Source organism: Bombus bifarius, unplaced genomic scaffold, assembly GCF_011952205.1.
Source record: "Bombus bifarius isolate JDL3187 unplaced genomic scaffold, Bbif_JDL3187 scf7180000009243, whole genome shotgun sequence".
NCBI classification, from domain to species: Eukaryota; Metazoa; Arthropoda; class Insecta; order Hymenoptera; family Apidae; genus Bombus; species Bombus bifarius.
Genome location: NW_022884989.1, coordinates 2,509,571 through 2,530,274, shown reverse-complemented (window position 1 = coordinate 2,530,274; position 20,704 = coordinate 2,509,571). Strand labels below are relative to the sequence as shown.

At 38.8% G+C, this 20,704-nt stretch overlaps 1 protein-coding gene across 3 annotated transcripts in view; it reads left to right on the top strand.

The window, feature by feature from the left end:
* Positions 1-389: 389 nt before the first annotated feature.
* Positions 390-20,704, top strand: part of LOC117214711 (chromatin modification-related protein eaf-1-like) — a 79,143-nt gene continuing 58,828 nt past the window's right edge. The window contains exons 1-5 of one of the 3 annotated variants that reach the window (XM_033460982.1): positions 392-1,686; positions 5,091-5,646; positions 10,759-11,090; positions 12,756-13,256; positions 15,550-19,045. In XM_033460982.1, coding sequence (XP_033316873.1) covers positions 1,603-1,686; positions 5,091-5,646; positions 10,759-11,090; positions 12,756-13,178 — 1,395 coding nt within the window. In that variant the 5' untranslated portion in view covers positions 392-1,602 and the 3' untranslated portion in view covers positions 13,179-13,256; positions 15,550-19,045. Of the gene's footprint in view, positions 1,687-5,090; positions 5,647-10,758; positions 11,091-12,755; positions 13,257-15,549; positions 19,046-20,704 lie in introns of those variants that run through there. The other 2 variants (XM_033460984.1, XM_033460983.1) reach the window with 2 other exon arrangements.

Here is a 20,704-nt window from a genome sequence, read left to right as displayed (position 1 = left end):
ATAGAACAAAACAATCCGTCTATTTACCAACCTTGTGCTTGACTCGATCGCGATATAGTTGCGATTCTTCGGCCAACGATATTTCATCGGCGTGCACGATACGTACACACTTGCGTGTTTCAGTTACGCGGTTCTCCCGCGGAAAATCGTACTCCGATTTGGAGGATCGTGGCCGCGCGATAACGGGTCACCTCTTATATACCGAGCGGCGCTAAATTGAAATCCCGAGAAAAGAGAGCGGTACGCGGCAAAGATCGCTAGGAGACGGCGTATGCGTGTGTGTGTATGCGCGCGCGCGCGCCTAAGTACAGGCGAAGGGGTGGGGTTAAGCGGAGCAACGCGTCCGCTGAAAAATTATAATAATCACTTTAGAAATTAATGGTACGTCCGCGGAGGCACGGGAGAGATCCGTGCCGGGAGTGACAAGGTGGTTGGCCGATAGTGGGGGGTAAGAGAGCGGCGTGCAAATGGCGACTCCAGCTCCGCCAGCCAATCGTTGCACGCGCACCCCAGAATCGAGTGAACGCTGGTCACGCCTAGTCATGACGTCACCATGTCCTGCGCGTAGAGTCACTTCTCTACCACACTCGTCGGAAGAGTATCACTCGCCACACTCGTATCCAGCGTAGCTTATCACGCGCCTTCTTTTTCTCTTTTCTACTGGATGCCGGCTTGCGACCTACGCGCACGCGACAAAAATCACGATACAACGGTGAGCGATAAGTCAGCCGTTGAGTTCTTCGTACGGATCCGTGAGCCTTCTACGGATACGTTACAAACTTGACGAAGATCGAAAAATCGAAGTATCGAAGATCGAATGGTTGGAGAGATCGACGAGTCGGTTCTCAGGGCAGGACCGTTTTTTGGCGGGAACAGTTTGGGAAAAGTGTGCCGTGGGTGATAGTGTTGACAGTGCATCGACGTTACGCGAGAGACGCGAAGCACCGTAAACGTCAGCTCTCCGTTCGAGTGAATTCTTCGCAAAACGAAACAATGATCGTGCAACAATGGTGCGATAAAATGGTTACATGGTTCGGAAACAGTGATTAACCTTTCATCCGCTGAACATCGTATATTCCTATTGACTGGAGATACTTATCTTCCCGCCGGTATTATAAATCTACTGTTCGTCGAGTGTTCTATCACGTAGATATATAGAAATATAGCGCTGCTATACGTACATTTTCCATCGGTCCATCTATTTTGAATCGCACGAAACGTCGCTACCGTTCGACAAGACTGTCAAGAGTTGTTGAATTTGCTCGCTGGTGATTGCCATCCGATCGAAAGAACGAGATAAATAAAAATAATAATAAAGTGGAGTTAGGGTGAAAAATCAAGGATTTTGTTGGACGTGGTGGGGGGTGTTGTAATTTGCGAGAAGATCGGGAATAGCGTCCTTCGAATCGTTAGGTGGAGTCGTTTGGAAAAGTGGTCACGACGCAACAAACGGTGACGAGTTGTCCAGGGGGTGGCGAAGGCGGCGGCGGTGCAGGTGGCGGTGGCGGTGGCAGCGAGAAGACGGTCCCGTATGCGGCTACGACGGGTCCGGTAGAGGAGGTGGAGGCGCAGGAGGTGGAGGTAGAGGTCGACGAGGTTAAGATGGAAGCCGAGGAGCATCTCGCGAGAGAATACGTACAGGAGTTTGTTCTCGATCATCTCGATCCCGCCGACGTCAAACGAGAGGTTAGTCGTTGATTCCTCCCGTTGGAGGTTAACATTCTCTTATATTCGTATTAGCTGTGTTTTATCGTACATCCGTACTTATATACCTATATGTTACGGCGAAAGCGTCAAATTTAGTAAATAGTACGTACGTATACACGACTGTGTGGGTTCGTCGGTGTATACGAATTTACACGAGGTTCCGAAGTACGAAAGTATAGGTAGGTAGATGCAAAGAAATTCGTATCTAGTATTTTTAGTAAGTTTGTTTGTTTAGATGTACTATGCGAATAATGTAGTAGTGTGTTTCTGCTACTAGTGACAAAGCTTAAATTTTGTTGTTTCAAGATAGATATTTACATATTTGTGAAAAGTGACGTGTGTGTTTACCTACGCGTAGGGTATCTATTTACCAAACTAATGCGTATATTCGCTTTAACGTATAGGTATGTATAATGTACACTTAATACGTAGTATCGAATATTTACTATATAGAAAATATTATATGTATGCTATGTAAGTATTAGATTTACTGTATGAATATACTTACCTACCTAAATAACGTTTGCACGTTTACACGATAGCTAAATATACCTGCCTATGGAATGCACATAATATATAAAATAGCCAAAGTAAAGCGGAACAAGTCCCTATTTCGGTTTCGTTCCTTTAATTGGTCTTCGTAAGAATACGAAATTCCCCAAACATCCACAGTCGATATTAAATTAGGATTTACATACATATATACATACATATATATAAAGAGAGAGAGAGAGAAAGAGAGAGAGAGAGAGTTAGATATTTTGATTTATTTTTCAATATCGTGAACGTTTTTATTTTCATTTGCATCTAATAAGAATTAAATTTAGTAATTAATCGAGCTTGACTCGATAAATGACAGCGTTGTATAGGGATTTTTATAGTTTACGATGTCGCTTGAGTCTTTGAATTGAAATATTCGAGAATATAATTCGAATATGTAATATAATATGATATATAATATAACATAAATGTGATCACTATCTTGATGTTTTGCATTGGAAATATCTTACTTTAAATGGAAAGAGTATAAGTAGGTACTTAGGTACTCGTACATTTTAATAGAGTTTCGCCCAAACACGAAAGGCGTTCTTACAACGATATTAAAAATAACTCCATGTTACAAAACGAGGTAAAATTCAACAAGTAGGTATTATTATCTATAGTTCATCGACTACATGGTAAAACGAGATTGACCAGTACCCAAACGACGGAAAACTATGATAACTTCTTAATCACGATGCATCGTGTATTAAGTATATATAACTTTTCTAAACATTGATTTTTTATTCTAAATTAAGTGTACTTGTTACGCGGTTTCTTTCACGACAGAATTAATTTATCGAATTATACCAACGATCGGAAAATAATTTTCGTTACGGGTGTCTGTCGATTCATCGAATCTGCACGTCGATGGGCGTTCATTGAAAAAGATTATTCGCAAGTTATATTTTTTTGTTTTTTTTCTCCTCTTTTTTTTTTTAGCGAACACAGAGACGAATTAATTCATACGCGTTGTGATTTAACACACGCTGAAAGTTTCCACTGACGTTGAAATCGTGTGTGTAAATGGAGTCACGTGCGTTGTTCTACGTTATATAAGCTTGAAATTATTACGTTATATATTTATATGAAAAGCGGAAAACGGAACATGTTTCCATATAAACATCGGACGACAAATACTAAACTCTTCGACCGATTTCTCGAGGTTTTCAGATTTCAATGAAAAATAGATACCTACCGTTATCACGAAAATTACACAAGTATCGATCGAACGATATATTTTTCTACGCGAAATAGACGTTAGTTCAAACTTTTCTTTTTTAATTTTCCTGCCCCAAGAATTTCTTGTTTACAAAAATTGTGATAATGTATTATTATAGGTAGGTACACGCGTTAAGAGATAGTTATCTATCTACCTACTTGGAAAAGATATTTCAGGTTTGTATTTTAATTCTAATAAATCGATAAAAGAAATTTGATGGTACGTTTGATGGAAATTTCGGTTTACGTTTAAGAATCACATAATTTCTAGATACGTTACTCGTTGTTATTTAAATACTTAGGTCAACGAATTAGTGCTTAAATCAATCGCGTCTCTATAAGCAATGTTCAAAGTATTACTTACATAATAATAATCCATATACTTTCGAAACACGTCGATCCATTATCAAATAGACAACTTGCCACCATTTCCAATCTGATTAATTGCATCGTGTATCATCTCCATTTCTATTTTCTTCCATACTTGATGTCTGGAATACAGAGTAAAAAAATAGCCGGAATAGCATAAATTATGAGGGGAATTAGATATTAAATTTATAAACTAAGCCTATAAACCGATTAAACTTTATTTGTGGAAACTAATTTGTCTTCGTCGAAGTAGCATAATATCAATCAATATTATCAAATGTATTTCAAATGTATACGTGTTGACACTCGTTGATATTTTTACTTGTCTTTGCCGATAAAAAAATTATATCAGGACAAGTAACGTTTATACGAGATAATTAAGTAATATCTTTTATTACACAATGATGTTTATTTTCCTGTACCAACTAACTTTCTCCTGGAACGATTTGTTTGTATCGACAAGAATAACCAAGATATTAACGAATGATAGATAAACGAAATATGTAATGTACCTATCTCGTAGATGTAATATAACGTGTGACAGGGTAAGCTAGGAATCAGAAGGATATTTGAGTTGAGCTAAGTAATTCGTTTTGTAATTTGCCAAATTCGGTTATCAACATAACGGGAATACCGGAATCTAAGTTTGAAAATAGATTATATGATTCTTTATTAGTGGCGTAACGAATAGCAAAGTATACGTTGTGTACTTACATAGTCAGCTCGCTAGTCATAATTTTCTTTGAGGATAAAACTCCTACTCATAGGAATGAGAAGATCGTTCAGCTAACGTTAATAGTTAACAATAATAGTCACTAATGAATTTTGATTCTCAGTTGTAATTATCGTAATTCGGTAGTGTATACAGGGTGGTTGGTAACTGGTGGTACAAGGCGGAAAGGGGGTGATTCTACGCGAAAAAAGAAGTCGAAAATATAGAATACAAATTTTTCGTTCGAGGCTTTGTTTTCGAGAAAATCGACTTTGAATTTTCGTTCGGTACGCCTGCACTTTATCGCGTCTCGTTATAACGGATCTCACTGTAGATCGTTGTCTCGATGGAAAAATAAAAAAAAAAAGATTTTTATTCTATATTTTCGACTTCTTTTTTCGCGTAGAATCACCACCTTTCCGCTTGTACCACTAGTTACCAACCAACCTGTATATGTAACACGTGCTTCATTTCTAGAAATTATTTGATCATTTGATTATTTGAAAGAAAGAAATTAACGAATGGCTATTTGATCATCCAGGTAAGAATCAGCTCACCAATGATGGTGAACGGTAGTGTGGTGCAATTACCTGGCCAGGCTCTACAAGCGCAAGGTCTGGCTCTAGCGCCTCTGACGCCGCCGGCGCACGAGCTTGAGCAACCCCATCCGCTTTACGGACAGCCGCACATTCAGGTGCAGCACGGCGTCCTGGTGAAGGCACCACCGGGTGCAGCTTCTCATCTGACGACCCTTTCGCATCCTGGAACACCGCCGGATACTCCTCCGGTCTCAGCGTCGCCCCCACCGTTGCAATTGCATCGGGGCGATCGCGATTCCCGCGATAGAAGTCTGTTTCTTCATTTGCAACAACCTAGCTCCATCGTACAAGACGATATGCAGGCTGGTGAGGGCTTTTGCAGACAGCCCGGAGTCATGGGTTGGTTGACGCAGTCCCTGAGGCAGGAACCGCTCGACCTCAGGCCTCACTGCCCTCAAGAACAAACACCGGAACCTCATCACGAGGCTTGGCCCTCCGCACCCATGCACCATCATTTTCAAGACCCGCAACACCTGCAGCGTCACACCAAGCATACAGGTGAGTGTAGGTAGAGTTTAGATATTTCCGGGGCTTTCGAACGAGGCAGTTTGGTTACTTTTCCGTAACGAAACGCGATTTTGAGCGTTCGAAACATGGTAGATCTCTGAGAGAGATGGATTTCGTTGTTAACTCTTCCGCGTATCTCTTGAACCATTTTTTTTTATTATATTGTATTTCTCTACTGTTAGAACGTTTATTAAAGTCGAGGGAAGTAAGGAGGAATCGTCGCTGATGCGCGTGAACTCTCGTTTCAGTTTCACGCTGAAGATTTTCTCGAAACATCAAAAGTCTTGCCCTTGGTTGAAACAAAAACGGCATTGATATATTTTAAATTTACAAAATTAACAATTTTTTAATGTACCGAGTCGTTGTATGTTTGTCGGTTTGTATGCAGTGTTATAGGATATATATGTCGGAGATGAAAGGACACCGGAGCCTTCCCTCTGGAACTTCGGGAAAATCCGTAAAATTGTAATTAAAGCTTACAGTTGTAATTAAACAATTTGCGGTCATTCTGCCCAATGGTACTTGTTTGCGATTTGTGATAATAAACTTGGGCTCAAGGCGACCATTAGCCGCCGAACGTAGCCGCGGTCAACGGGACGGGCGCTTCATCTAACAAAGGTATGGAGCGATAGTATGAAAAGCGTTAAAAGAAATACCCATAGAGGTACCTGACAGTAAAACATTCCAACGGTTCCTTCGGACAATGAATACCAGATGTTGAGGCCACCTACACGGCACAAGTGCAGTTAGCCTGAGGACCCGTTATAAAACCTGAGGTTTTTGGTAATTAAGATTGTTCAAACGGACAGGCAGCCTTTGTCCCAAATTGACCAATTGACAGCAACGTCAATTTCCCTTACTTTCGGAACGAGGGCTATACTCTACGAATCCGATGATCTCGTGTCCTTAGACACACCCCATCATAGTTTTCCTCGGTGACATCATCGGGATGAAAATTCGTTCTTTCTTGCGATCTCATCGATGAAGAGAGTAGCGCCTTACGATCTGTGAGTATTGTGTGAGCAAGTATATCTATCCTCCCATTGACCGTGGATTCGTTATCGAACCTAAGACCAACGTCACTAGTATCGCCAGTGCCCAACCACCGCGGTTGATCGTCGAATCGGTAGTATCCATACTCGTATTACCAGGCCGTGCCTTCGTTATAACACAGCGATGGCCAATTCCAATGAAGATCTAGCAAACGCCCACAACCCTATTCCTGACGATTCTCCGACATACATATAGTTAGCAGGATATAATATCTGTATGAATAACCATGGGAAAAAATAAATCAAATTTTGGACAGCATTTTTTTACTATTAGAAGTAAGATGGATCGCTGAAACGAAAGTTATATCGTTTTATTAAATGTGATTATAGTCGTTGGAGCATACAATAGTCGTGGGTTAGAATCGCAACTACATGTTACGTTAAAGTATATTTTATGACAAAACAAATGCCTGAAACAACGGAGTGATATTACTTCATCTGAGCACTTGAAGAATTAGTATTTTTAGAAAAATTAAAAAGCTGATCGTCGCGTCGAAAATTTTCTTAAAATTCCTAAATCTATCTTATTGCAACGACTGTAAAAGATAGTACCGATGCATTATGTTTATCTCTGTTAGAGTTTCATCTCTACGCGAATTATCCTACTTGCTGGCTGCGCAAAATTTCTGCTCATATCATAATCCTAACATATCCTCTTGAAAGTGATTTTTGTATTTTTATTTTGTGAGACAAAGCACGTGCTAAATACACTTTAGCTTGAAATTTTTGGCTACTGTGAGCCATTGGCGCGATGAATTAGCATTAGATTGAAATCGTTGGTACATCAACGTACCTACTTTTCATTTGTCGTAACATTGAAACGATCGAGTGGCTTTTAAAGGATTAGAAGATCACAAATTGAGCGAGAATTCTCAGTTGCACGTGGTTGATATAAGGATAGGTAATTAACTGCTTTGAATTATGTTTATTGAATTACAAAATAGCGAAAGATTTATTAGAGAAGGGTGTAAGGATATTCTAAATGTCGCACCTAAATTTAGAATGATAGATCTGATCGATCCAATCGACCCCTGCAATTCGCGTGTAATTTTAGACTAAGCTTAAAGTCATCGTTCTTGATAAGAATAACAATGATATGATTCCGAGTTTGTTTAAATTTCTTACTAACGCGTTAAAAGACACAACAACAAATTCTGGCAAAAGTGAAAACGTGTACAGGAGATCAACTGCAAAGTATAATAACAACGTAAGATCGTACCACGTCTAACAACATGTTTCAAACATTGGCCACGTAATTACAAATTGTAATCATGATCATGCGTCTGTTTGATTCCTTGCCGTCTTATATCAAATAAAACAAATATTGGGTTGACAACTAAGTGATTGCGGATTTTGTCATTAGGTGGTAATGACAAAATGACCGATTTGTGGTGGAATTGTAGAGGACTGATAAAACGCTAACGAGAACTTGCTGTTGTAACCCGTCAAATGTATTCGAAATAAATGAAATAAATATAGACAATGTCCAAAGTCGCTCGTACAAACGTATTCGCAAAGACAGTGTATGATCGTTTGCAGATAACTCGTAGATATTGATGGATAACTCGTACGACTCGTGAAACATTAGGTGGTAATGACAAAATCCGCAATTACTTAGTTATCAAGCCAATATAATGTATGTACACGTATCTTTTTGTGTTATAGTTTGATTGAATAGAGATAAATACGTCAAGATGGATTCCTTATTGGGTAAAATATATAAAAAGAAATACAGACGAATTATGTAATATTTAACGATAACTTATAAAGTACGAACCTTTTGTTGAAATAAAATGTCAAACGCGACTTGTTCTTTGCGACATACAGCCAAGAGTTTCAAATCTTTCGCAACTTTAACACTAGAACTACAGATAGTTAAGACGAAGCTATTTCTACCAAAACCAGTGAAAATGACTGGCCTTCGAAAAATACGTAATAAGAGAATATTTTTATATTTCTTGATTTATTACTTTCTTACAGAAGCAATTCCATGTTATGGTATTTTTGGTATTATTAATCCATCTGGGACTATGATCCTTAAACGAGGGTTGACATATTTATAAAATTGTAGAAAATTGTAGAAAATCGTAGAATAGAATTTTGATTGCTGTGATATTTCTAGCGTTAGCATCTAGCGATCTAGCGATCGATCCGGAATTTTCCTGATATCTGATATCATCATATCGAATGGTACGCGGTAAAAATTTTAAAAACGTGTGAGAAGTTGTAGAAAACGAGGAAACTGGCTAATTGAGGTTCGATAAACAGATCGCAGGACCCTTTTACACTTTGAGTAATTTTGACTGCTATTGGTATAAGTAGCCTTGATACAAAATTATTTTCAGTTTGAATACATAAAAAACAAAATAAAATTCATTATATTATTCTTTTAGTTATCGTTGCGAAAGTTATTACATCATTGTGGAAAAAATATAACACGAAGTAAGAATTTTAAAATAAAATCGTAAAACCAGTCAATTTGACTGGTGTGGTAGTTCTAGTGTTAACCATCATTATCGCGATTACTTTTACTATGCAGAACAGAGGTGTGAATGTATACTTAAATGTATACTTAATGTATACTTAAAACATTTTAAGTATACGGCAGACAGAGACGATGTTCATTTTACGATTACCTATCTTGAAAGTTTTTCGATTCGACGACGCTGCGATGCAATTTAAAAAATGTCCACAATGTAACGAAATTCGAATTTTCATCGTGAAAGCGAAACGAAAAAGCAATTCCGTAAAGTAGCCGGAAAATTAAGAAATTTCGCTTCTATGTTATTACCTACCGGTAGGTTTATACTACCAGCTGTGGAGAAAGGTTTTCCGTGCTTTCAGTTTTACGTTCGACTTACATTCGATTTTTGTGAACGAAACATATTTCATTTCTGAAAATCGAAGTATCTCCGATTACTAAAATATCTTCCGTTGATACGAATGGCTTCGTTTCCATTTCTCAACCCTTTTAATTCGGGAATTCTCGCTATTTTTGCATCTCCAACTTCATACGATTGATTCGCGATTAGAATCAAGATCTTTTTGGGAAGATTTCTAACACTTTTTACGTACCACACGTACCTTGGCATTGTCGTTGAGAGTAGGACACTTTGTTTCTATAGATTTAGCGTTGTTTCTGTTTTCACTGAAACGCAAACAGATTGCAGCGTTAAACGGCATTTATTAAAAAATGCGCTATTTAAATAATTAAATGTCAGTACAATAGACACGTGAAAGGACGATGAAACATTTGGATTGAAAGCGACGAAGCTAAAGTTTTGAAACAGTGGAAGTGTTAAAATATGGAAACGATTGAACACGGAGAGTAGCGTGACAGGTTGTTGCAATTGGATATTTTTGTAGCTTTCTACTTTCCCACTAATTTCGCTGGTGCGATCGTTAGTGAACAGTCGGCAAGCAATAATTGATACGAAACGTCGAACAGATATAAATTTAAGATTATACCGATAATCGTTCCATCTATTTTCTAGCGTGTCACGTTAAATCAGAATATATCTTTAGATGTTCCTTCATTGTGCTACTTACACGACTATAATCAAAAAGGATCCACTTTCGAGTATTTCGTCAAATACGTTGGTCGTTCTTAATCGTCTCGCGCAGAGATCTCGCGGTGCAACGTTGCTCAACGAAAGTCTCCAACCATTGGCTTGGCAACTAAGTGATTGCGGATTTTGTCAATACCACCTAATGACAAAATCCGCAATCATTTAGTTGCAAAGCCGATAGACCTCACAACGAGTGTGTCTTCTCACGAGATGTTTCCACGCTTTCGCGAATTCAAGCGTAACGTTTCGGTTCACCACGCGTCTAATTTACGAGTAGCCACCAACGAGTCAGCCACGTTACACGCAAAGTATGTTACACGTTCAAAGGCAAATTTTCCGCACGCGAGACGACATTCGGTTTCGAATACTGGAAAATCGGCGTGCCAAACGTCTCGCGATGAGAAGGGGTTAATAAGGAGGCACAAAATGGTTTATCCTTTAGAAAGAAGAAGACTGGAAGTCGGCAAATATTGTTGTCGCAGGTGGATACATCACGATGTCAGGCCACATAGAATACTATGGAAGTACGGGAACAGGCGGCGGGATGCTTCCCGCGGGCGGAAGTGGAATGTCGGGAATGGAAGACAGCATGCAGGGCATACAGATGCAACCGGGAAGACCGATGAGCGTTTGTTCAGTGAGTTCTTGCGCCGCTGGTGGCTCGACTCCACCGCACAGAGGCAATGTCCTTTACCAGAATTGCGGGAGTAACAATCCCCAGGAAGAACTCATGAACGACGAGCTGCTCATGTCGCTTTCCGTACGCGAATTGAACAAACGCCTTCATGGTTGCCCGCGGGAAGAGGTGAGTCAGGTCTCTTACATTTTTAACGACACTTTCGCATAGGTAATGCCTCGCTTTCGTTTCATTCACAATTTTCAGTTCGCCACTCGTTTGCTCCGCGTGTTTCTACCTTTTGCGATTCTTTTTCCTATGGTAGAACTTTGATTATTACGGCAATACGAATCGAAGGAACGACCGATCAATGGGAAACTTCAGCATGATTATTTCGTCAGACAATTCAGAAAATAAGAATAAGAAGCGAAAGAAATTGTCGTGTTTTTATTCAAAGATATTCTTTAACACGTTTTTTCGCGTTAACTGTCTTTCCCTCGACGTTTGCTATTGATAATCGTCAGGAAAACGTTTTCCAGCTATCCGAAGATCGTTTAGTCTTGAAGAAGCGCGTCAAACTGTCTGGCAAAATTGATATTGATATCTGTAAGACAGTTCGAAATAAATGATCCTCTCTCGTACGAGGACAAAGTTATTCGAGTATCCGAAGAGAGCGCGAAATGATCAATGCGAATAATCAGGTTCTACCGTATACAAATTTCTTTATCGCGGAGTTGGTACGATTTCTTGCAAACTGTTTGCGCTTATTGGCCGTAACGATGATGGATTATTTAACGATAGCGATTAAGATGAATGGATCCGAAGAGAATTTTTTGGCGAAATCGCGAAATACATAGAATTTTCCTACTTAGATAACTACGTGTGAAGTAAGCGTGAATTGGTATATTGGTATCTATGTATTATCCATGACTGCAGTAGAACGAACTGTTTGTTGGTTAGACGCGCGAGTTGTCGTTGTTCGCGATGTTAGTGTCCTTTCGTTTTTTAACTTCTTTTTATACACGATTTTTAAAATTAGTATTCAGCTGGAGAAGTTTTCTCAAATCATTTCCACAGTACTTTCGATTCACCTTGTACGAGATGATCTACATATTATTAGCGATATTTGAATTCTAAAACAGTTTTTGCGTAGTTATACGATACATTAAATATATTCTCTTTTAGTTATACGTAGCATACGAAGAATTGAAACATTTTTTCCGTCCCTTCGATATAGAAACGTAGGATTCGTTTGAAAAAATTAACATTTATACGCAAGTAACACATTGATGCTTTAATTAGAATCTACCTTGACACGCAACTACGATACATCATTTTAATTAACGTATTTCGCGAATCTGTCGTCCGAGGAAATGACGAGCTAGCTCGTCGTTCGTATATTTTAGGGATAGTAAATTATACGACGAAGCAACATTAAATAATTATATTTCTATCGAAAGCATATTGTCACGTTTACCTTCGCGACGAACGAAACAAAGTAATTCGACTTCGTTAATTTTAAATTTCCAAATAAGAAAACTCCGTACTCGGATTACGGACGAACTCTAACGTGGACAACTATGTTTCTTGCAAAAATTTGTTACCTTCTATCGAAAATATCACGAAATCGCTGTGGATCCCTGTTCTTTGGATATTTTTACGTTGACGGTAAACAAGTTACGTAAAAGTAAAGCTTCAAGCTTCTTTTTACGCTGTTTGCATGACCAGCGTATTAATTGCCCCCACGTACGGGTTAACTAACGAAATAATACAGAACCATACCAATTCACCTCTTACGACACTCTTATCCTCACGACTTTCCATCGAATTTGTTGGTAAAACGGATCTCCCTGTTCTACAAAGGTGGTGCGTCTGAAGCAAAAGCGGCGAACCCTGAAGAATCGTGGTTACGCTCAGAATTGCCGTAGCAAACGATTGCAACAACGACACGACCTCGAGACGACAAATCGCAATCTGCAGAATGAACTTCAGCGAATGAAGATCGAGATGGCTCGGCTCCAGCAAGAACGTGATCTTTTCAAACAAAGATGGGATATCCTTAGAACGCGACAGAGCCATACTCATAATCACAGCCACAATCATCATCAGCAACAGGCGTCGCAGCAGCAGCAGCAGCAGCAGCAACAACAACAACAACAGCAAGCGCAATCGCAACAGCCGCAGCCGCAGCAGCATCAATCCCAAAATCAACAACAGCAACAACAACAACCGCCTCCGCAACAGCAACATCAACCAGCGCCTGCGAGTCCAGAAGTTTATCTGTGACATCGACAGCGCCGAGGAGGCGCTTGCTGGACCTGAACAGACATCCGTCGTGCGCTCGTTGTACGAGATTCTCGATCGGTGAGTAGCGACTATTATTTTTCTTTCTACTTCGAGCAAAGTAAGAGAGCTGTGCAGTTTGTCCGTTTTTAAGGTCCTGCGAGGACGAGCGACTTTTTCACGCTGCCTTTTCTCTGCCAGCTCTGCGTCGTGTGTCTGTCTTCGTTGTTTTTAACCGAGAAAACGAAGGAAAACACGCAGCGAGGACGCAGCGTGAAAAAATCGCTCGTTCGCGCCGCATCTAAAGGGGATTTTCGTTTTAACGTAGCGTATTATGTTAGGATATTACTTGCGGATATTTATGCAAATCTATATCTTTGTAGAGACGATTAATCCTTAAAGGCAATCGTCGAAGGAAATCGCGTTAATTCTCTCGCGGATTTTTCATCTTCCAGTTGTAGTGCGCATTTTTCGTTAGTTTAAAGATCAACGAAATCAAACAGATCAAACGTTTTACTCTGATCCAATGTCGGGAAAAGAATAGAAAAATTATCGTTCGCAATAGCTACGATAATATAATCTTACAAGAAACCGATATTAAAACAAAATTTCAGAGGGTTTAAAAAACGAAACGTAGGCAGATTTTTGTTTCACGTAATAAATATCATCGCGATTATTGTACTCTGGTTATATCATAGATTTTTGTATAAATATCGTGTTTATTCTGCTTAGTCTTATACCTTCGATGAGATATTCAATAATTGCATAAAAATCCGCAATTTAGTTTATTATTATTTGTACATTTGAACAACGTACGTATTTAAAGTAACCCTTTTCAGTATTGTTGATGTTCCGATAACAATCGTTTTCTTAGAATTATGGTGTTCCAAGGTCTTTTTATTCGAGTTCCTGAAGGATACTTGGACTATAATATTTTTGTCACTTTAATAATAACGATATTTATATTATTACCGTGAACGTTTCAAGATTTCAATTCAGTTTTGTTATTTAAGTTTTCGGAATAACTAATTGAGAATTGTAAATGTAATTCCATAGCGTTTACTCGATCGAATGAACTTTTCCTAGTTTTCTATATGATTTTAGGTATACGCACATGTATACAGTTTACGCATTAGATACAGAGTTCTTTCTAATTTGATATCTTCTATTTTGTTTTCTATTTGTTACTCGTTACAGTTGGTTTGACATCTTCTTCATTTTTAACAGTAATATTGTTTCTTTAGATTCTTGGACGTTCCATCTACCTATTTGTATATTTCGTAACAAAACGAAGACATCGGTTCTCGTATTTTTGTCAAGAACAATGCAAAACGATCGTTCGAATAGGATTAAAGCTGTCCTTTAGATTTTCCATCGGATCAACTTGTAATCTCTGCGTAAATCCTCATATTATAACGAAAATCCTTTCGGCTTTACGTCTCTCCAGAAATATATTCAGAATCTCGATCTTCGTAAACTACACTGCAATGTTTATTTATTTTCTTTATTCCAATTATTTTCCGCCGCGTAGTATTCACGGAAGAAACATTCTATTTTCCAAGAACGTAAGTTAAAAGCCAGAAGTCTTATGGAATTCGTGATTTCAAAGAGTTTCTTTCTTTTTTCTACTTCCATTATCCTTCGTTCAATTCGTTTCAAAAAGTGACATTATTTCTGCCTGAAAGAAGGCGATCGAATATCGAAGACAACCGAAGAATAGTTGATAGTTATTTGCAAAATGATCGATCTTACCGATCTTCAATGACCTTGAAATACGCTATCAACGTCTTTTCCCGTACAACTTCTCCCCGCACGTGTTAACGTTGCTCGATTTTAATTTCCGCGAAAAACCAGTTCAATATACCTTGCGATTATTTTGATCAATTTGCTTCCATTTGGCACAGAAGGACGTGCTAACTTATTTTCTACGATCATTCTCGACTCACGTAAGAAAGAAAACTCAGTGGGTTGAATTTGGGTTAGATGATTATCGTTTGACGGTGTCGACGATATAACAAATTCATATGTTGAGTAACAAGAGCGATACAAGTCATAGTAAGTCTCGTATTATATTATTGTTATTCAAAACTGGCAACACTATATTTGAAAAAACGGGACTGTTCGATGATTAAAATCATCGTACGCCGTGGAAACAGAAACTTTGGCGAATATCTCGGAGAGTAAAGCCGAGCGACGGTAACACGTACAGGGAAAAGTTGTTGCGAATGTCGAACCTGACAATATATTTCAAGATTATTGGAATCGGCGAGTTGGTCCGCTCCGTGACCAAACGATTGCTTTAGAACGAAATAATTGTTTTTAGCTCGGGAAGCGAAATCATAACGATGATCTTTTCCCAAAACTTTGTTCACAGTGACATACCTGTGCGCGTGGGACTGAAAGACAAAGAACCAGACGAACAACCGGGTATATCCTTCGAGAAACAACGTTTGTTTCCTTCCTCTTTTCAATCGAGTCTTAAGTCTTAGGCACGTTTTTAAGCTCGTCTACGTGTATATAGCGTTCAGTTCTCCTTCCTTTTCTTTCTATGTATAGCTTTGTTAAACGACGTGAAAAAAAGAAAAGAAGAGCCTTGACTGTTAAAACCAACTTTGTAAATCGTGTATGGAATTAGCAGCGCAGCTAAGCTGTCGTTAGACTAAAGGTAATTAGATCTATTCTCATAGGTATAGAAATATATCGCTCGCGGTAGGCTGGACGTCTTTGCCAAATATTCTACCGAAAAGAAGAAGAAGAAGAAGGAGAAAAGAAAGAAACGGGATAAAGAAAAGAGAAGGAAATATAAGCGAACTTCGTGGAAGCGCGAAAAAGGAGAGAGGCAAGGATGAAGCTTAAAGTCAGAGGTCTAGCGTTCACGAGGTTCATCCTTTTCTTTGTTATTTAACTTTTAGCCAAACCATAATACCATTGACACGTTTGTCACGAATGATCGGTTTGGATAACCTTCGTTATCGCTTATTATCATCTATTATACGTATTTCGTGTTTGTAATATTAATTCTCCATTGGTATCTTTGGATCATAGTTTTTCGCATTTTTCATATTTTGTTATCGTTGTTCGCATTGGGTTACTTAATTTTAAGTTGCTTAGCTCCACGTAGTGAATATGTTTTATTTTACAAATTCAATCGCCCTATCGTAAAGGAATTTGTTACGTTGGAGGAGAGCATGACAGAATCGTTGCCGATTTTTAGTCTCAATTTATTTCATTTTACAGATTTTCAGGCATAGTTTCTCTTACGAAATAAAATTAAACGTTCGGGAAGCTATTAACGTTCGTCCATCAACCTGTGAAACAGAGAATACAGAATAAGATTAAAGATCGGGAAATTAAGTAACCTGACTAAAAGCGTTCCGGTTATCTATGGTTCAACGGTATCATTTAAGAATTGATACATCATATAGAGCGTGATACATTCAACATTATTCGTTGCGTTAACTGTTCAAGCTCCGAGATAACTCGATTTTTAGACGTCGCATAGTTTCTTACGAATATCATAGAAAGAAGCATAGAGCAACGTTGTTTACGAGTGGAGCCCCTTGCAAGCTCCGATCCTCTTCGTACGTCCTTATAAGAAAAAGGCAGTTGACATTTTTAACACGACCTCCCTGTCTTTCTACCTCGGTTTTAAACAGAAGGCGACACGCCACAGCGATGGGAATCCGTTTTATACGAGATGCGAGAAGGCTCGACCAGTACCAGCTTTTACAGTTTGGTGTTGACGAATCGCTATCCGTTTCCATCGTTCCTCATCGCTCTCTTCGTTTATAATAATTTTTATATTTAAATAGTTACTTGCGTGGAGTATAATAGCGTAATCGAATTTTCGAGATCGAGTTGTGCGTTGCCACGATATCCAGGATCGTGGAATTTATCAGCAGGACCACGGTCCTGGAAATTTGTACCGGATACTTTCGTGCCAATACCCACGAACCTATTTAGAAAATGGCCAAATTCTTTTGGCCGATCTTTGGCCGAGATTGCTTAACCCTCTGACAATCGAAGACTGGGTCAATCTTGTCTCGTGTACATATTTCACGTTCGTTACCTTCTAATCGTACGATACATTTAGAAATTATAGTTCTACCGAATTGCGATGGAACTTCGTTTATACAAGTAACCTTCAACTTCCGATATCCGAACTTGAAAGCTTAGCTATTATGCGAACTGTGGTCCAGCCACAGTCATCCATTACGTTCAAACGTGTATTCTTGTAACGGAGTTTATACGGAGAATAAATTGTACGCTGGAAACGTGGGACAGTGGGACGCGATACAGAAACGACTGGTCAGCCGCCTGTTTCTACGTATCAGGATCCTTGCGTGCAGTTCAGCCAGGTAACGTTACAGGTGAAATTCTACAAGCCACGAGTTACAGATTTTTCTCGATTAACGGCAACGGGTTTGATAATAAATGAAATTGTACGTGTAAATGTTAGGAATCGCAAGCCGGCAGAACGTTCCGTTCGACGTAACATCGCGATAAGAAAGAAGTTTATAAACCTAGGATTAATAGGTTGTCAGCTGGTTAATATTATTTGTTAGCAAATTATCGTGCACGAAAGCCTTTTTTCTCTTCGTTATCTAAACTGATAAGAAAGACCGAAGACGATAGCTAGAGAATTCGTTGTCAGTCCTCTAAACTATCTTGGGTTCCCAACCTGCTCGGATAAACGAAGTTCTAGCGATCACCGATACGAACGATTTTATTTTCCAAGCAAATTTCGTCATTACTGTGCTATGGACTTTTACGAACTTACGTGAAACGTAAAGTTGTAAATATATATATAAAAGGTTGAAAGTAACGCAATTCTTAGTACGTAGGCGAGAAGAACATCTATTCAATCTCTGTTTCTCTTTGATCGATTTTTGTTTCAACGGTATAAATTAAAATATGCTGCGCTAATAGCAACGATGATCCAGTCTTTGTTAGACAAGGGTTGATCGACGAGTAAACGGTAATGGAGAAATCATCGTGCATCCTTGTGAACGATTATCTTTTATCTTCATTTATCCTTATCGCGAAAGGAGAAGCTTACACGTTCTCTTTCATCTGGTTTCGACGTTCCGCGGTGCGAAATCCCGATTCAAATCGTGTCGCAGAGGTCGCTTCGTCTAATTAATAGAATTCGCTTCGATTATATTAGCGTCTACGAGCATGTTCGATCGTGTAGCGCGAATGGGACGAACGTGCGTTTTCAACGGGGTTCGACGGAGAAGGAGAACCCATGGATCTCAAGAAAATGCGTAAGAACGCGTGCCGATACATTTTCGTACCGACACCTACGGGAACAGTGATATCAATTTTAGTAATTATGGCACAAAATGATCTGTATACGGTAGATCTATAAATTATTAGTCGACTCTTAGGTTTGATTTTAGGGGGATCGTTAGACGAGAAGAAGAGGGGCTACGATGTAATCGTTTGCGTTGCACAGCGGCGTAAATTTTGTTGCCACGAATTCCTGGCCGATTACGAACTAACAATTCCTAGTAATCACGCATGATAGCGAATAATTGTCATACGATATATCTGAGAATTGAAATTTTCGAAGAAGCAGCAGCTTTCCTTTCGTTTTCTTTTAACGTGATCATGCGGTTGTGAAGATGCGAAAGTATCAGATTTGATACAAAAATTACGCCACTGTCATATCGAATGACATATGAATATACTATATATATATTATTGTTTTGTCGTGGTTGGATTACGTTGGGTCGTTTCTGTCGACCGAGAATGTTTCCGATTCGACTTAAAAATGTTTTAATTCCCGTTACATCGTCTCATGTGTACATAAAATAATTATTATACTTCTTATTATAAATAAACGTCGATATCGACAGTTTCAGATACGTTTGGCTGTCTTTTTCCTCTGACTTTTTAATTATCATTCTATCCTTTTCCCCAGACACGTTATCCTCTTCGTTTGAATAAAGAAAAAAAAAAAAAAACGAGACAACGGGTTTTCATAGTTCGTATAGCCAATCGAGAGGAAATTTTTCCACAGTTTTCTTTAACTCTCAACCGGTACGTACACGTTGTCGTATCGCAATTTCGATTATTTCATTTTATTAGTTTACGCCATCGAAACAGTTTGATGGTCTTTGTCGCGTAAAATACGAAATACAAGTCGTGATTGATTATTCCGAATTTAAGTAATTTTTCTCTGTCAATTGAAACTGTCGCGATCGTTTACGATTCGATCGATTAAACTACCACTCGCCACTAATTATTTATCTTGGCGTTATCTTAAAAAATGTATCGTTACGCAATTTTAAATTTTGAATTTTCAATTTCAACCTGAGAGCTACGAATGTAAATGTTTCTCGCGTTAATTTCGCAGAAATACGCATTACGCAAATCATTCCCTGAAACTTCCGAATTTTTATAACTCGCAAAGCTTCCGAACGTTTCCAATTGCCTCACACGAAAGTAGTCCATCTTGCGAATTATTTCGAAATTACGAATTTCGTTATACGGGATAGGACGTACGTGCATATTAATTCGTAACGATCGAATGATTTCAGTGGCATTAATGATACCAAAAAATGTGGTCAACGACGCGCTGGAAAAGATGTTATACCTGCCTTTAAAAAAATAACAGTGAGCTAGAAATCTCGTTGAAATGTCCACGTACAGAGGTATAAATTAATGAGAATCAATCGTACGTTGTTCGAAAAACCTTCAACTTTATTCTATCAAAGTTCCAGTTCATCCTGCGTTACCAATAACTAGAAAATATCCAATTGTCGCGCTTTGTGTCTTTCACCGTCGTACAGAACGTAGAGTAATTCTGCCGAGGATAATATTTTACGTCGTTTTAGTCGAACATAGCTCCTCGTACTTATATCGATCGACGCAACAGCAAAGAAATAAACGAATAAAATCGCTTAATTAAACTGGACGAGGAAGCAAGCAGAAGGAAAAAGAGGAAAGGCCGACGAAGAAAGACTATGGAACGAAAAGTTCTGGTTAGCGGAGGTCCGCATTTCGCGTGGTTCTAGGTGTAACATGCAATGTGCAGGCTCAGCGTTTCATTTGAGAGGCAGGCACGAGCATTGGGTATGGAATCCCCTTCGTTCTTTTATGCACCAACAAACCTTCTCCCATCTATCTCTTTCTTTGCCATTCTCATTAACCTTACTAGCTTCTTCGAGCAACAAATATTTGCAACACGTGCAACTACCAGTTTCGAATTACGATGAAATCGATGCGACGACAAAGCTGAGAAATATTTTGCTCGAAATAAAACTTTTTCTTTCTCGCTTCTTTTCTTTGTTGGGGTAACTGCCTTCCTCTTAAATAAAATCATCGCACGACGCGTATAATCGCTGATGTTTCTATTGAGAAATTTGTCGATGATCGTCGTCGACGAATCGTTGAACAGTTTCAAGCGATAGATAAAGTAACTTGGATAGATTTATCGTGGAACGGTTGTGAAAATTTTACGCTGAAAAATTATGTTCGTAATGTGGATGATCTTCGTATAATAAATTTGGAATAGAATTAAA